Consider the following 18,022-nt stretch of genomic DNA (forward strand, 5'->3'; position numbering starts at 1 on the left):
GAAAGACTTAAAGTGAGTGCAGGAAAGTGTCAGATACTATGATGAGTACTTACACTGAAACTGTTTTGAGAGGGTAAAAGATGATTTTGCTAGAGAATGTCAATTTTCACAAAGAAAATTTCCAACACTTCCTTAGTAATGCTAGATTTCCATAACCGAAATTTAAGTGTTAAATTGGACAGGGGGATGGGACTACTTTTAGCTATTTCCAAATGTTTATAAAGTCTTAAGAATTATTAGCTGGTTTCAAAGTACTTTAAAAAATCAAAGCAAATCTTGCTTAAGCAAATAGTATAAAAATCTTGAAAGAATGGGGTAAATTAAACATAATACAGCCACATGGCATACACACGAACTCACTAAAATTACAGCATTTTTATTTATGGAATTTATATTTCTTGAAAACAAATGAATCATGATTTTTCTAAAACATTTGAAGTTTCTTAAAAGTATCAACTCCTTTCCTTTACAAATAGAGGACTTGTAATTACAAATAATAAATTCTCTGAGTTTGACTGCAAGGGAAAATTTAAGCATTATCAATTTCAAATTCCCATACAAGTGACTTTCTGATACCCCCCTTCTAATGACAAGACAGACACAAACAGGCTATCGAGCAAGAATCTGTTAACGGTTTATTTTTTTTATGTTAAATACCATGGGACAGGATTGTAAGGATGAAAAACTCAGTCAACAACTGCCTCACAAGGGATAAGAAAAATTCTGCCATGATATTAGCAAAGGTAAAGGAGAAAATTTACACAGTAAGAGGCACCATTTCCCCACAGAACACCTCTTGGCATTTCCTGAATGAGTGGGATTAGCAATCTAAATAAATCATGTTTCAAGAGGTAACAGCAACAGATAAAATGTAAAGGGTTATTAAAACAACATTTACAAGACTCTGAACAATTCTTGAACTCTTATTAAACCACAAAGAAAGAACAATTCTTTATTTATGAATTTCATAAAGGACTGAATGTGCAACTGACACCTGCTAGTGATGATCTGGTAATATACAATTTGTCCAGTAGCCGAACAGTTTGTCTTATTGTGTTTTCTAACCGTAAGAGATCATTAAAGGCAAAGCCTATATGTCGCTGTACACACAAAAAAAAATGGTCACCGCGGGCCATACTACCAATGAAATGGTAGGTAAACAAATCTTTTTCTGGTCAGAAGAAAATAAAAGAAATAGTACTCGGCATGCTTCACTCTACAAGATGAATTTCCCTAGAAAGAATCCAATGAAAATGGCTGCAATCACAACCAGAAGAGAAGGAAGAGGACTGGTGACATTATCTCTGAAGGTTGCAGTTGAGGTTGATCCAGGTTTATCCGAATGTGCTACCTTTCTGAGCCTTAGACCTTCATCCTACAGGAGAAAAGGCACAAAAAGAGACTTTAGGGATGAGAACAAGAATTAACTACTAACCACTTTAGGAACCTGTGGAGAGATGGAAACAATTCTAAGTTGGATTCCAGCAATGGCTACATGTTTCTGTAAATTTACTAAAGGTCATTAAGCTATACACTAATAATGAGTGGCTTCATAATGTAAATTATATCTCATTAACACTAGTTTTGAAAACTCTGAGAAGCATATTAAAAGGCTTATTACTCGGTGAATATGTGTGTATTTCTAAGATGGTCCGCATTATTTTAAACTGGTTACGTCTGTTGGCTAAACACTGCCAAGAACAAACTAGTTGTCTAACAGTTTCATATTAATTCAGGAAGAGAACAAGGGACAGGTATCTTGCAGAAGAGATAGTAGCATCTTATAGGACACTTGGGGAAAGAATTTTAGGATACAATTTGAGAAATTTTTTTTGATAATGTTCAGTATGCCTCAAACAGTGAAAAAACTGCAAGTCAACGTAAGGTCTGAACTGCTAAGTGGATACAGAATCCTATTTCTTCAAAAAAAAAATTTCAAGATAGAAGTAGAATCCTTTACCTGAAACTCTCACCTGATTTGGAAACTAAGGCTGCTTCACTCTTGCTGAATGGTTTCATATTCTAACAATCTACTGTTTTTAGGAGACTGACTAGGTTTCTCATAGAAAGGTCTCTCCAAGTGGACAGTTAAGACATTGTGTGCCTTGAGGAAAACACTGACACCAGTTGATTATGCAGCTGGCTCTATCAGTTACACAAGCTGAGGAAGGGCATTTTACTTCCTCAAGGCAAACTACTTTTTACTCTCTCACACAATTCCTCAATTATGATTTATAAATTCAATTTTATGGTGGTTGAATTTACAATTTTTGACTTAAAGGTGGTTTAAAACTGTACTGTGGATTTTGATCTCTTCTGAGTTAAACAATATGCTGGGTGATCTCTAGCAATGTTCCACAGAAGCAGAGAGGGACAGCTCAAGTCAGCCTCACAACTTCAAAAGGAAACAACCAGTAAGGTGCATGCGGAGTGCTGTGTGTAAGACTGCTTCATAGGTTAAGTCTACTAAATGTGTTATGATTCAAGGATAATCAAGCTATAATGGTCTTTTCAGGAAATCAATCCTTTCAAAATCCATACCTGATAGCTATACCTGTTTTATAATACTTATTTCCCCAACTGGATTTCTAAATTAGCTCTTAATAACTCAGTCCCAGCTACCCATCACAAATATTTGAATAACTTTTGGGCATGTCTCCAGAGATTCTGAGCTAATACTAGGTCTGAGGAGGACCTCACTGTTTCTAGTTTTCACAAATTCCCTGGATGATTCTGATGCACAATATGCATTGAGTAACACACAACGAGAGTGAACATGGCCAACTAGGTTAAATGACAAATAATGATGGGTCTGTGTACATCACCATTTGTTATAAAAGTGACTATCACCCATTGGTCTATTGGGTTGTTTTTTACATGGCAAACTCTGCTACCAAATAAAACCTGATACAGAACATCAACATATAAAGAGTAGACATCAGGAGCTTGACCTAGTGGTAGACGGAATGCCTAGCATGCACAAAGACCCAGGTTCATTTCTTTGGTAACACATGTATAGAAAAATGCAGGTGGTGGTGCTGTGGCTCAAGTGGTAGAATTTTTAGCCTTGAGAAAGCCCAAGGACACTGATCGAGCACTGAGTTCAAGTCCCAAAACTGGCAAAAAAAAAAAAAAAAAGAAGAGGAGACATCAGGAATAAAGTCTCACTAACTTTCTGTTTCCTGTCTATTTTCCAGTCCTTCTCCATTTATGTCATTCCTACCATTTATATTTGCCTCCATGCCAAGAAAGAAACTAGCTGTTAAAGTTCATCAAGCATTACATGCAGAACATTTTCCAAAGAACTATTGTGAATGTCATGGCAACAAAAAACGTTTCCTAAGAAATGAATGGTATTGGGCCAGGAGTTTAGCCTAATGGCAGAGTGCTTGCCTAGCATGCATGAAGCCCTTGGTTCAATTCCTTGGTACCACATATACAAAAAAAGCTGGAAATAGTCCTGTCGCTCAAGTGGTAGAACACCTGCCTTGGGAAAGCTCAAGGACAGTGCCCAGGCCCTCAATTAAAGCCCCAGGACAGGAGAAGGGAGGGAGGGAGGGAGGGAGGGAGGGAAAGCAAGGGGGGTGGGGAGGGAGGGAGGGAGAAGGGGAAGAATTTATGGTTTATGAATGAAAGACAATCTTTCCAAAAAAAAAAAAAAAGACAATCTTTCCTCACAGGTATTATTTTATTGAAAAAAATGACAAGATGATAACAAAAAACACAATTAAAAGAAAAATACTAAAATGGAAAACTTACACATCAACCCAATGTATGATCACTTTTTTTTTTTTTTTTTTTTTTTTGCCAGTCCTGGGCTTGAGCTCAGGGCCTGAGCACTGTCCTTGAACTTTCTCAAGGCTAGAGCTCTACCACTTGAGCCTCAGCACCATTTCTGGCTTTTTTCTATGTATGTGGTACCGAGGAATCGAACCCGGGTCTTCATGCATGCTAGGCAAGCACTTTAACCACTAGGCCAAACTCCCGGCCCTGATCACTTTTTTTTTTTGGCCAGTCCTGGGCTTGAGTTCAGGGCCTAAGCACTGTCCTTGGACTTTCTCAAGGCTAGAGCTCTACCACTTGAGCCTCAGCACCATTTCCAGCTTTTTTCTTTGTATGTGGTACCAAGGAATCGAACCAGGTCTTCATGCGTGCTAGGCAAGCACTCTACCACTAGGCCAAACTCCCAGCCCCATGATAACTTTTTTTAAAAGTCAGTATAGCTCCTCGAACACTTAAGCAATATAAAATGCAAAATAATTTCTAAAACTTAGATATCTATTTATATACATTTTTGCACCATCTGCTTTGATGGAAAATCTTTGAAGTCTAAAAGCAATTTAAAAGTGCTCACAACTCTTGAACAAAGGTACTTATATACGACCAAGGCAAGTTATTCATAAGCCCCATGTATCAGACGTCCATCCATTTAAACATATGCATATACTATGAATGCAAAGAAAATGAAACAGAATCTTTTCCTCTGAGGAAATAACTGTTCATTCCGAGGAAAAAGGCCCTAAGCAAATAAAAGCAATCAGATGTAACGATGAAAACACAAGGAAACAACATCCCAAAACAATTTTTTCTTTACCTTTTAAGATGAACTGAATACTTTAAAGAGTAAACATGTGCTTGTGTATATACTGTATGGAAAGCACAGTGTTTCAGAACCTTACAGTCAGAAGGAAGAACAAAAGCTGACTAGTAAGAGATGCTTTTTTAGGATATTGCAGCACAAAACTGTTCAACAAGTGATCATTTCAAATGTAAGCCAGACATAATTTTAAATTTTCGAATAGTATACTGAAAGTGTAAACCTTTTAGTAACATTAGCATTAATAAAACCTTGGTGTACATTTTATACTCACAGCACATCCCTGAACTAACTACATTTTCACATTCTCAGCAGTTCCTTGTGACAAGTGACTAAAGGACAGTATCATTTTAGCTGAACTGGGACACGAAAAGCAAATAATGATACAAAAATGAAAGGTAGTTAACAATGCCACTGGCCAACATCACAAGTATCTCAGATATCCACAAAAGAAAGGAATTCACAGGCAATTAGAGAAGCCATGGTAAGACTATTAAAAGATAAAGGATAATGGTAGGGGATCACTATCAAGACATAAATTAGAATAAAGGAGAAAAAAAGAACAATCGGTAATATATCCTAATAACACATTCATATACCTTAAATACAACTCATTTCCAATCAATAGACTTACTCTCAGATGTCGATTTTCTTCTGATAGCTTCATCATTTCTCCCTGAAGTCTTTTACATTCTTCCATTAGTTTTCTTGTTTCAGTATCATTGAGTGAAGCACTATGCGGTTTTGGCATGGGCCCATCTTGCTTAGATGCATTTAGTGGAACAGCTTTGCTAGGTTCCATGTCATTCTGTATTACAAAGATATTGGTAATCTTTAACCAAACCTCCGTATGGATTTTAAACAAATAGAATTCTGTATCTTTCTTTTCCAAAAAGTTTTGATAATTTTTGGATACCAAATATCATGGTCATGTGTGAACCATTTCAATGGAAGTCAGTAAATATCAACCAATAGATAAATCAAAATGAGCAGCCCATTCCAGAACCCTTGACACTTACCTTACCATACACCTTATAATACACCTTATATATCAAAATGATGTTGTTCAAGTTATTCCCTATAACACTGCAAAGAAGCAAGAACCGTTTCTCTTTGTATTTACCCCTAAACCCAGAACATTGGTCAAAAGCAGCTGAAGTATGCTGAAAACTGACACCAACCAAACCTAAATATGAAAGTCACTTCCAATGCTCAGATCCTTCAGTTTAAGTGAGGCTCTAGGAGTGAGGAATTAAGAGTTAGGGTTGTGAGATAAGTCAAGACCAAAGGAACAAAAGGCGCATGATATCCTTAATATGTGGATATTATATCCAAACAGTACAAGAGCAATGACTCAATATTTGGGTACCCAATGTTATGGACATGGTCTTGGGAGATATAACTACATAGACATAAAAATCTATGATAGGCTATACATACTCTATAGACATGTTTTATTACAGAGATTAATGCTTAATTTTAATTGTGGTCTAAAACCTAAGTGCCAGTGATTATATACAGAGATTCCCTTCTTAAATACTTGTTAAACTTGATACTTGAAATATGATGTAAAAATCAATGTTAATAAACTCTTTAATTAAAAAAAGCTAGGGGGAAAAATTAGCCGAAGGGTATAAATATTAAAAGGAAAACAATAAACACATTGAATTTAGACTAGTTCCTTAGTTATGAATTTAAAGGTAAATGATTCTTTCACAATGTAATACTGTTTAACTTTCATGGTTCATTTGGAATAGCTACTGAAGTAGTACTTAAGACACTTTCAAACTATGAAACCCAAAATCGTCATTCTTAACACCACAGCCATTTAAAGTTAATGAAAAAGTCCTGCATATAAATGTCTTAAAGCAATTACCTGTGGACTTTTGCACCTGTGGACTAAAAGTAGCCCCACCCCCGTATCCTTCTGCCCAAACCTCATTTCTGCCCCCACATACCACAGCATCAGTGTAACAAGCTGTCTTTTCCAATTTTATGAAGTTGTGATTGTTAAAGTTTGGGCTGCTGAGGATGTGGTTTAGTGGTATATCAATTGTATAGTATTCAAGAGGGTTCCATGCCTGGTACCCAAGCATTTCAAGACAGACATAGCCTGCTTTGTTCACATTATGAACTGCTTACATATAGAGATAATACTAATAAATTCAATTTTATGGCAAGCAGTAAGTACTCCTGTACAGAAAGATTTGAGGCTGTACAAATACTCTATTGTACTAGCTTCCAAACTTAAAAAAGACATAGACAAATCTTTTCCTTAAGGTCAAAACTAGTAAATACTACAGGGAAACAGCTCCTTTTAACTGTAAACCTAGCAACTTAAGAGCCTGAGATGGGAGGTTGGAGCTTCAATGCCAGTTCAGAAAACAAAGTCTGACTTTTGTCTCTAACCAGCAACACAGAGAAGGCCATCTCTGAGTACAAAAGCTAAGAAACAGTGGCACAAGGTCCTGAGTTCCAACTCCAGTAGGGGCACAAAAAGAAGAAATTAAAACAACAATAAAAACAAAACTAGTAGCTCTTAGGAAGATGTAAAAGTAATCATATTAATGATGAATGAGGTTTTGATGTACATTTGTATATGACCTGTCTGGAGGCTTTTCAGTTTATAATCAGGTTCACAATTATTGTAAAGTACAATTTAATAATCCTACTTCAGTATCTTCCCTAAATTTTTCTCTTGTAAGCATTCTTGTTCTTCAACCCAAATCCCTTGCTAATCCTACCTCTACTATGAGAAATATTTTAGATATATTTTTTGCTTCTGTATTTTTTCTTTTCCTTAGCAGTAACTAAAATTTACTCCAAAATGAATCTTCTTCCATGTGTGTTCAAATAACAACCTACCCTAAGTCCAACTTCTAATATACAGAGGATACAATGCTTTAAAGGTCATATTTAATAACTAAGCAATGGGCATCAATGGCTCTTATCTGTAACCCTAGCCACTCAGGAGGCTGAGATCTGAGGATGCAGTTCAAAGGCAGCTAAGGTCAGGCAAATCCATAAAAATTGTATCTACAATTAACCACCAGAAAACCAGAAGTGGTAGAGCACTGCCCCTGAGTGAAAAAACTCAGGCCCTCAGTTCAAGCCCCATAATCAACCAAAAACAAAACAAACAAAACAAAAAGCAACTATGAAATCTTTAGGTGTTGAGCCAGGCACCAGTGGCTCATGCCTTGCAATTCTAGCTACTCAGGAGGCGAAGACCTGAGGATTGCGGTTCCAAGGACTTTACAGCAGTAAAGTCCGTGAGACTCTAATCACCAATAAACTACTCAGAAAAAGCCGGAGTAGTGTTGTGGCTTGAGTGATAGAGCACTTGCTTTGAGCACTAGTCTTAGAAACAGAGCCCAGGCCTAGAATTCAAGCCCCAGGACTACCTCCCACCCCAAAAAAGTCTTCAGGGTTTGGTTTATAATTGATGAAAAATAATCATATCCAACCTGAAAGCTGACAAAGGAATTAGGACATATATGACACTAACAATGAAAAGAAGGTGAAATTTAAAAAAAAAAAAAAAAATCAAGCTGCTTACAAATGAATTGTTTTTAATCAGGAAGAAATCATCCCCATTATGCATTAGTCTAACTTAGCCATTATTTATATTATCTTCCAATATTCTTTTATATATAATTTTACATAATGTACAAAGTCCTATATTTCAACCCTGTGTTCAAGCTCCCAGAACTGCAAAAGGTAAGTCAGTATACACATGATCCTTTCCTTTCTTTGCTGATTTGTTATCTCAAGTATAACTTCAAACTGACAAAAGATGTCATTAAATATTCTATCCTGTGTCTTACCAAAATAATTTGACATTTTTCACTTTTAAAAATTATTTCACTTTTGTTGGTAGTTTCACTTTGTTTTGGACTCAAATTATTTAACATATTAATGTTTACTTAGGGTAGAAAATTAAATGTTTGTTTATACTTGAAAATTTTCTTCATGTTGTTTGTGTAACAGGAGAACAAATAACCCTCCAATTTCTGTAGCGTAAGTATACAAAGTAGAAAAGATATTGTACTAAAGCCAAGTACATAATAAAACAAGCTACACAGAATAGTTCTCACATACTATTTAATCCCCCTACAAACCAGTCAAAATACATAGCAGATGCAAAGAAATCTAATTTATTTATGGATATTTAATATATAAGCAAATGTAACCTAACTCAGTTGGCATTTAAAAGGGGGAAGGCCGGGCCATTTGTACAGTGATAATCAGAAGAACCTGATGGGAAACACTAAGCAGATGTGACTTTAAGTAAATGCTTCCACTCAGTAGGTGAGATTTGGCTGCAGGAAAAAAGCTTGTTCCTTGAAAGTTGCTTCATACTGGTCCAGAAAGAGGAGGCTGGTTGTTCTGAGAACCATGAAACAAGCAAACTAAAAGGATTCAACATGCTGTGATTTTTAATAATAAATAGCAATACTAGTATTGTATTTAACATTGCAACTTAGAATAAGCTGAAATTTTAAGGATGTACATCAATTAAGATTAGACAATATAGCACATGTTGTACACCTTACATTATCTAGCCTATCTTCAGTAGTCTCTTCATCTATGAATCACACTTCTGTGATTCATTCACTTCTTTTTTTTAACAACCATCAATGTTTTAATTCTGATATTCCAAATAATTCTACAGAAATCAATTCGAGTAGGGACTTGACACAGAAGGGGAAAAGTAACAGCAAGTGTTTGCAATGAGCTCTGGAAAGCAGAGGGGCAAGAGGACATAAACATAAGAATACACTTTTCCTACTATGAGTGCTAGACATCAATATTTAAACATAAAATAAAACTTAAAGGAATAAACTATAGCTTATACTAATCAGAATTTTGGTTGTAATCTGGGACCTAAGAATCGTATTTGAGTCCTTTTCCACTCTAAAAAGTCAATGAAAGTATTCTATGATCCCCAGATATAAATGACTTCATATTACAAAATCAAAAAGTACTAAAGGCATTTAGGTAAAGGGTATTTTTTTAACTTTATTAGAATGCATATCATGTAAGCCTAACCAAAATAAATGCAATCTATTAAAAGTGGACAGATTCTGAAGATTCCAGTAAGAAGTAAACAGAAAAGGGACCCTTACAACATCCATACACCACTAAAATTATTACCTTATTGATGATTGATGGGGTGGCATTTTATTCTGTGAATTTAAATTCATACACATAGGTGTATGCATACACACACAATTATGACCTAAGAACATTAAATCTTTAGCTACAAATTTTGCTACCACGGAACACTGACAATAATCAAAACAAAGCTATGGCCCAAAGTTTGGCCTAGTTCACTGAGCATGCATGAAGGCTGGGGTTCAATTCCTTGGTACCACATACATAGAAAAAGCCAGAAATGTGTTGTTGACTGACCAAAAAAAAAAAAAGCCTCTAAAAAATGTGTTTGCCAGGGCTGGGAGTGTGGCCTAGTGGGAGAGTGCTTGCCTAACATACATGAAAAGCCCTGGCCAGAAGTGGCACTGTGGCTCAAGTTAAGAGTTTTAGCCTTAAGCAAAAAGAAGCTCAGGGACAGTGCTCAGAACCTGAGTTCAAGCCCCAGGACTGCACCCATGCATGCGCACAACAATGGGGGGAGAGGGAAAGGAGAGGGAGAGAGGGAGGGAGAGAGGGAGGGAGGGAGGGAGGACTATTGAGAGATGGTGAATATTGTATTTGTATTTGAAAAGAGAATTCAAAGTATAATTTCACTTTTTTAATCTCATTACAAATGTACCTCTAAAAACTTGTATTTTCCAGGGCTGGGAGTGTTACCTAGTGGTTAAGTGCTTGCATGAAGCATACATGCATACATGAAGCCCAGGAGTCATCCTTAGTACAACATACCAGAAAAGGCTAGAAGTGGTGCTCTGGCTCAAGTGGTGGAGTACTAGTCTTGAGAAAGCCCAAGGACAGTGTCAGGGCCCTAAGTTCAAGCCTTAGGACTATGGCGGGGGGGGGGGGGGGGGGGGGGGAAGTATTTGCCAGCTCCTACCAGTACTGTACCTACTATCCTAATTCAAAGAAGCTGTATATTCATTTTTTTAGCATATGCTCTCTAAATCTTACTGCCAGGACAGATTATAACATTTTTGTACTGCTTGCTGTTACTGGCAGTTTTGTTTTGTTTTGTTTTGTTTTGTTTTTGCCAGTCCTGGGCTTGAGCTCAAGGGCCTGACCATTGCCCTATCCTTGGATTTTCTCAAGGCTAGAGCTCTACTACTTGAGCCTCAGCATCACTTCTGGCTTTTCTCTATGTATGTGGTACCAAGGAATCGAACCTGGGCCTTCGGTGCATGCTAGGCAAGCAGCACTCTACCACTTAGGCCAAACTCCCAGCCCTGGCAATTTTTTAAATAACAGAATGAACTAGGTCCACCACTGTAAATGCTTTAGGATTCTACTATTGTTTTAAACACCGATTAAAAATTCAACTCTAATTACTTTGTAATATGTAACATAGGAACACTTATCTATCTCCTTAGTTATCTACATTAACTTAGTAATACTAGTAGACTCCTAAGTCTGTTAACTCCCTATAACAAACCTTCTGCTTCTCCTGTTTGAACACACTGAGTCCCCTGGGATCACTCTTCATGTGATAACTGGCAGGTGTTGCAACTGTGTTGTTGATGCTGCTCATTGAAGTGACAGTCGGAACAATCCCTGGTAGAGTTTTACCCTGAGATGGCATGGGAAACATATTCTCAGATTCACCAAACTCTGATTTCTCCTGTATGATAGTGGAAATGACTAACACAGACAGCATTAGACTTGAAACATTGGTATTTTACTCTATTTTTAAAAACGTGTTATTCATAAGAAGCAATACTAATAAACAGCTATGTTAAAGCAAAAAATACAAGTTTCTAAACTTCCTTTCATATTTCCAAAAATCATTTATTGTCTATTTGTATACATATTAATTGTACATACTTTAATGTATTCTTTCATATTATCCTAAAATGAAAGTTTCTATCCCTTTTTACTACCAGTTAATACCTGAAAAAGAAGTATCTTCAGGTTTTTTTTTTTACCTTTCATAATACTCAACTTGAACATTTTCTCCTTCTGAAATTCAAAATGTAATGTTTACTAACTGAAGCTCTCTACTCAAAAACTCCTCACTGGGTACCAGTGGCTTGCCTATTATCCTTGCTACTCGGGCAGCTAAAATCTGAGAACTGAAATTCAAAGACAACTCAGGCAACAAATCTGAGAGCAAAAAGCTGGAAGTGCAGGTACAGACAGCTTCAATGGCAGAGGTTTGAACCGTGGGGTGAGAGAAACATGTGAGATTTTAATGCCCTAAATTCAAGCATCAATATCGCAAACAAAAGGAAACTTCTTGTGAACATGTACACATACACCACACCCCCACACACACAGCCATATAGACACACAAGTCAATAAAATCTGACTCATATAACATTCTATTAGCACTAACTCAACAGTTCTTTTCCTAAGATTTTTTTCCTCCCAAATTCTTTTAAGACAAATAAAAATATTATACAAAAAGGTTGGAACAGACGTTGAAATAACTTATTGATATTTAATTTATCTGTCCTTTGTCTCAACAAAATGCTCTTTTTAAATAATAAAATGTCTTTATAAAAAGATCTCTGAAATCTCTACAGCCCTAAAATCTTCCCTAGAAAATCTGGAAAATGTCAAATAAAGCTAAGGTTTCAAATTATTTCTTAAATTGAACTCACAACAACTGATCAAATTTCAAACATTAAAATAAAAAACACATTCAATTTTTTAAAAAAAACCCACTATTACTTAAACATTAAGTAGTTCCTAACACTAGTAATAATTTAGACAATTTTATTTTATGAAACAGTCAACACTATATAATACTATCTACTTCAATATCTCTAATACTGGTACTAAAAACAACTCTACTACTGAAAACACTACAGACCTTTAAAGAATTTAGACAGTAACACAACTAATGTTCTCTAATATGGAGGTAATTAATTACACACCTTATGGTACTTTACAACAATATTATTTCATTCTTGTCCAGGAAAAAAGTTAATAATGTATTTTTTATTTAAAAATAAAAGAATTCTTAGCTTTCCTTGGATAGGCTATAAACAATCAGAGGTTATTTTCCAAAGAGAAATCCATTCTGAGGATAGCTCAAATTATTCATCTGCCTTATCATGGTGGGGGAGGGGGAGAACCCTTTTAAAATAGAAAAACATGGACTCCACCCCTGCATTTCTAAAGCCAGCTCCTTGTATTACCTTAGGAAACTATCTACAGGGACCAGAAGTGTGGCCTAGTGATAACAGTGCTTGCATAGCATGCACAAAGCACTTAGTACCATATACACAAAAAAGCCAGAAATGGTGCTATGACTCAAGTGGTAGAGCACTGGCCTTGAGAAACCTCAAGAACAGTGCCCAGGCCCTGAGTTCAAGCCCCAGGACAAGAAAGCAGAGGGAAAGAGAGGGGGGAGAGAAGGAGAGAGGAAGGGAGGGGCTATCACAGAACTTCCATCATGTTCTTTTATACACACTTAATATCAAAATCCTAAAACTAATTTTTAAAATTTTTTTTTAAAAATCACCATTTTCCCAACATATGAATGGCCAAGCACTAATAACAAACCTAAGGAGATCAGTAACCTCCAATGCATGTGATGTACATATATCACAGTTACATACCTGCATATTTCTCTTTGGGGGGGGAAGAGGGTAGGCAGGAACGCAGGGTGGGATATATGAAGTGGGTAAGACAGTTAACCAAAAATCACATAGAACTGTATCTCCATCACATCTGAGAAGCATCAAGAAGTAAAATCCTCTCATGCCTGTAATCCTAGCTACTCAGGAGGCTGAGATCTGAGGATCAAAGTTCAAAGTCAATGGGTCCCAAAAGGACTTGAGACTCTAATCTCCAATTAACCTCTAGAAAATGGGAAGTGGGCAGGGCAGTAACCTTGAGCTGAAGAGCTCAGGAACAGCCCTCAACCTTGTGTGTCTGCTGTCCTAGTTTCATCTCAAATACTGCTAAACAAACCAGAAAAGAGAAGATCAATGTATCTCAAAGAATTTGGTATATCAAAACAAATTTATATACTCTTATACTTCTATTGTTTTGGCCAGTCCTGGGGCTTGAACTTCGAGTATGGGTGCTAGGACCGAGCTGGGGTTTTTTTTTTTGTTGTTTTTTTGGGTTTTTTTTTTTTGTTTTTTTGTTTTTGTTTTTTTTTTTTTTTGCCCAAAGCCAGAGATCTATTACTTGAGCCACAGGTCCACTTCTGGCAATTCTGGTAGTATACTGAAGAATTTCACAGATTTTCCTGCCTAGACTGGCTCAAACTACAGTCCTCAGATCTCAGCCTCTTAAGTAGCTAGTGACATTTTCTCTTAAGAAATATACTTTCTTTGCATAAGTATCATCTTTAATTCCTGTAAGAAATCACAGATTCCTTTTTTGGTGCTACAAGGTTTGAACGCAAGACTTCACTTGCTAGGCAGTGTTCAACCACTTGATTCATCCCGTCAGCCCTTTTTGCTCTATTTTTAAGATTAGGCTTTGTTTGTTTGTTTTCCAGGCAAGCCTGGACAACAATCCTCTTATACACTTCCATCCATAGGTAGGGTGACACAGGATGATACATATACACCACCATACAGGGTTTTATCTGTTGAAATGGGGTCACATAAACATTTTTTGCCCAACCTGGTCTGGAGCCCCATCTTATCAGTCTTCCAGCCTTCTGTGCAGCTAGAATGAAGACATGAGCCACCTGTACCTGGCTCAATGGAGTGTTTTATCAACCTATCTGATTTTGACAAATTATACTTAAGCCTAAAACTATCCAACCATGTCCAAATATCCAAAAAGACTGATTTCTTATAGAACTAAGATAAACTCAAAAGAGGGGGGGGCAGAGGGGACTTGGACCAAAACACTAGGATTTATTTAAAAAAAATAAAATAACGATATAAAACTACAAGAAGGCCTGAATCTAAAGCTTGTTTCCTATAATAGTACCAAATACAAGGTAAGATTATACAAAAATGTGTACAAATCTTAAATACAAGTACCATAGGGCTGGATTTCAAAGGAAAACAGTGAAAAGGCATGTCCTGACCAGAGGAGATAGGACTTCTTATATAGCAAAAAAGTAATAACCTTTTGTCAACTTCCCTTATAGACAACATTGAACTGAATATTATTGACAAGACATAATAACCACATAAAGTAATATAAGAGTTTGGAATGCATTTTTATGTGGTAATAAAAGTTTTCCACCATAATCCTAGCTGATATCAGGAGGCTGATATATGAGAACACAGTTCAAAATCAGCACAGGCAAACAAATTGAAGATAGTCATCCCCAATTAACCAGCAACAAGCCAGAATGGTTAAGTGTGAACAGTGAGGGGAAAAAAAAGCTGAACAAGAGCTCAAGGTCCTGACTTCAATCTCAAGAACAGAGGCAAAAAAAAAAGTCTCAATCTTGACGGTTATTATAAATAAGCAAATACTTTCTCATATTTTATGCTATCATGAAGACTTCATCATGGTTGATTTGAGGTTTCATATTTTCTGTAAAGAATGAGATGTAACATTAAACTCAATTAACTGAAAGGCATATAGAACTAGCTAACAACCAGTTGGAACTGGGCCTCAGTCAAACTGCAATGAATATCTCAGGGATTTACACTGCTTATAGAATCTGCACACGACTAGCCTCAGAAGAGTTAAGTTTTAAGCAGGAGTATTTCAAAAATATTTTTCGGAACACTAATTATTGCAATGGAAACTATGCATATTAAAGAGAACTGATAGATTAAACATGGTTCTCAGAGCCTTTCAGATGCAAATGCATAATGTGATCTGTTTGGGAAGTCATACCATTTGCAGTACTTTTGAAAACTAACTTCACTGTAGAATTCTTCCCATCTAATATACTTTTGGCAAATACTGCTTTCTGAAAACCAAGCTGCCATTTTAGTTTTCCTTTTTTAGACAGGATCTCACTATGTAAAGCCCAGACTGCTACTGAACTCACAATTCTCCAACTTCAAGTCTCAGTCTCCCTAAGTGCTGAGATTACCTGTGTATACCTACCCCAGAAAGTTCTTCTTAACAGGAATTTATCAGGTAGATCACCTCTACGTTGGATAGAATATATACAATTTTTTTTACATTTGAATTCTTCAAGTTTGAAATAGTAGTTTTTGGAATCAGTCTTATTTTATATGTAAAACTTGAAATGTGAATTCCAAACACTTTAAAATACCCATGGCAAGGTTAAAAAAACCACTGAGTCAAACAACATATTTATGCTGATACAGGGCAAAAACTACTGCAGCAGGTCCCTTCCTAGATTTGCACTGTGAACTATCCAGTATTTTCAAACCATATCCAGTATTTTCAAAACTATATCCTATTAAATGCAATCATCATTTAAAAAAAAAAGAATCCATATCATGCTATGTACCTATGAAGTACCTTAAAAAATGGCAAAATTCATTTGATAAGTAGGCTTCCATTCTAATCTTAAGACTAGCCTCACAAAAATTCTGACAAAATTAAAAAAAAAAAAATCAAGGCAGACATGGTGGCTCAAGTATGTATCCTAGCACTCAGGAGGCTGACAGGAGAATTAATAGTTCAAAGAAGCCTAGGATACCTAGCAACAATGTCTACAAACAAATTATGATTTTCAAATACTTTCTCCCACTGAAAGGACAGTGTTCCTAAAGAAGTAGTTGATTCCAGATCAGGGCATACCTGGAAAAAATCTTGCCACATCAAATATCAAAACAGTTACTACTTGCGCCAAAAGGATTCATATAGCAACTTGAAGAACCTCTTGTCAGCAATCTGAGCATACTGAAAGAGGTTAGAACCTACATGCTTATTAAACTCTAACCCTAAGCAGAGGAAGGAGCCAAGCATAGGAGAACAAGCCTAGATCCTCAACTATTTGGGAGGTAGAAAGAAAATTCCATGTTGAAATCCAAGTAGGCAAAATAAACAAGAGCTTATCTCAAATGTGTAATGTTAGCTACTCATGAAGGCTGAGATCTAAATTCAAAGCCAGTCAAATGGTAGAAGGCTAGCTAAGCAAGCAAGCCAAGCAAGTTTTACGGCTCAGACTTCAAATCCTAGTCTAAGCAAAAAATAAAGTTCAGGTACAATATCCAGTTCAAAAAATTAAAGTTGGGAGACAGGAAGAAAAAGAAAGAGGGCAAGAGAATTTTTTCAACATCAGGAGGGAGATTTGTTTCATACATCAACAGAAGGATGCTTGTGAATCAGCTCACTTTTTAAATACATGTAAGCTTCATGAACTCTCACTGAATAATCAATTACTAAAATGAAAACTCATTTTACATAAATACCCTAAACTGTACATAAAAACAGAATGACAGAATATCCACATTATATAATCTTAATTGAATAGACCTAAATCACTGTTTTTTAAAGCTGTTTCACTGTCATTTTACAACCCTCACTGTAGGTTCTATAATCTTCACTACAGAAAATGAAGTGGCATTCTAGGCCTCCACCAAATCAAACAGGTATTTGAAGTGTCCAATCCCTTCTGTTCAGTTGGGACAACCAAAACTATCTTTAAGAGCTTGCCTTGTGAGACGAACGAATCATCTTGGATGAAGATCACTCATCTACACACCTTGCCACCTTGCTAACTACAAAATGGAAACGTAACATGCCTCCTCGAGATTAACACACACTCAAAACAAGTCTTCCCCCATCACACACCCAGTAAAACCAAATCTAAATTTAATCAAGCCCCTAGAGTCAATTTTCAATTATAGGAAATAGCAAGGATAAATAAAAAGTTAAGTAACACCACATGTGGGGAAGTCTATACGCAAACCATTCACAGTTTTATGAGAGAAAAGCAAGAAAGCTGTCTACTAACACCTTCATGGTCTGGAAGTATGTCTCAAGTAGCAGGCACTGTTTGCTCACACTTAGTAAATACAATGCCCTGACTTCAAACCTCTATACTCACACACACACACACACACACACACACACACACACACACATATACAAATATCATTTAGACTGTTTCAAACCAAACTACATAATTTACTGACATTCATGGGATGCATTTGAATGCTAAGCCAGAACAGTTAGATACTAACAACACATTAAAATTTTAAAGGCATTATAGGGCACCAATGGCTCACACCTATAATCCTAGCTGCTCAAGAGACTGAGATCAGAGGATCATGGTTCCTAGGCAGTCCACAAGACTCTTATCTTCAATTAACCACCAGAAAAGCAAAAGTAGTACTGTTGCTCAAAGTGGTAATGGGCTAGCCTTTTGAGCAAAAGTTCAGTAACAGTGGCAGTACTGAGTTCAAACCCCAAGACCAA

At 36.4% G+C, this 18,022-nt stretch overlaps 1 protein-coding gene across 2 annotated transcripts in view; it reads right to left on the reverse strand.

The window, feature by feature from the left end:
- Window positions 1–610: 610 nt before the first annotated feature.
- Window positions 611–18,022, reverse strand: part of Vapa (VAMP associated protein A) — a 44,569-nt gene continuing 27,157 nt past the window's right edge. Inside the window, exons 5-7 of one of the 2 annotated variants that reach the window (XM_090353514.1) lie at window positions 11,184–11,318; window positions 5,232–5,405; window positions 611–1,375 (exon numbers count right to left, since the gene is read on the reverse strand). In XM_090353514.1, the coding sequence (XP_090209640.1) occupies window positions 1,217–1,375; window positions 5,232–5,405; window positions 11,184–11,318 (468 nt within the window). In that variant the 3' untranslated portion in view covers window positions 611–1,216. The remainder of the gene's footprint in view (window positions 1,376–5,231; window positions 5,406–11,183; window positions 11,319–18,022) is intronic. The other variant, XM_090353515.1, reaches the window with a different exon arrangement.

This window comes from Megascapheus bottae, chromosome 19 (assembly GCF_031878675.1).
Source record: "Megascapheus bottae isolate mThoBot1 chromosome 19, mThoBot2.hap1, whole genome shotgun sequence".
NCBI classification, from domain to species: Eukaryota; Metazoa; Chordata; class Mammalia; order Rodentia; family Geomyidae; genus Megascapheus; species Megascapheus bottae.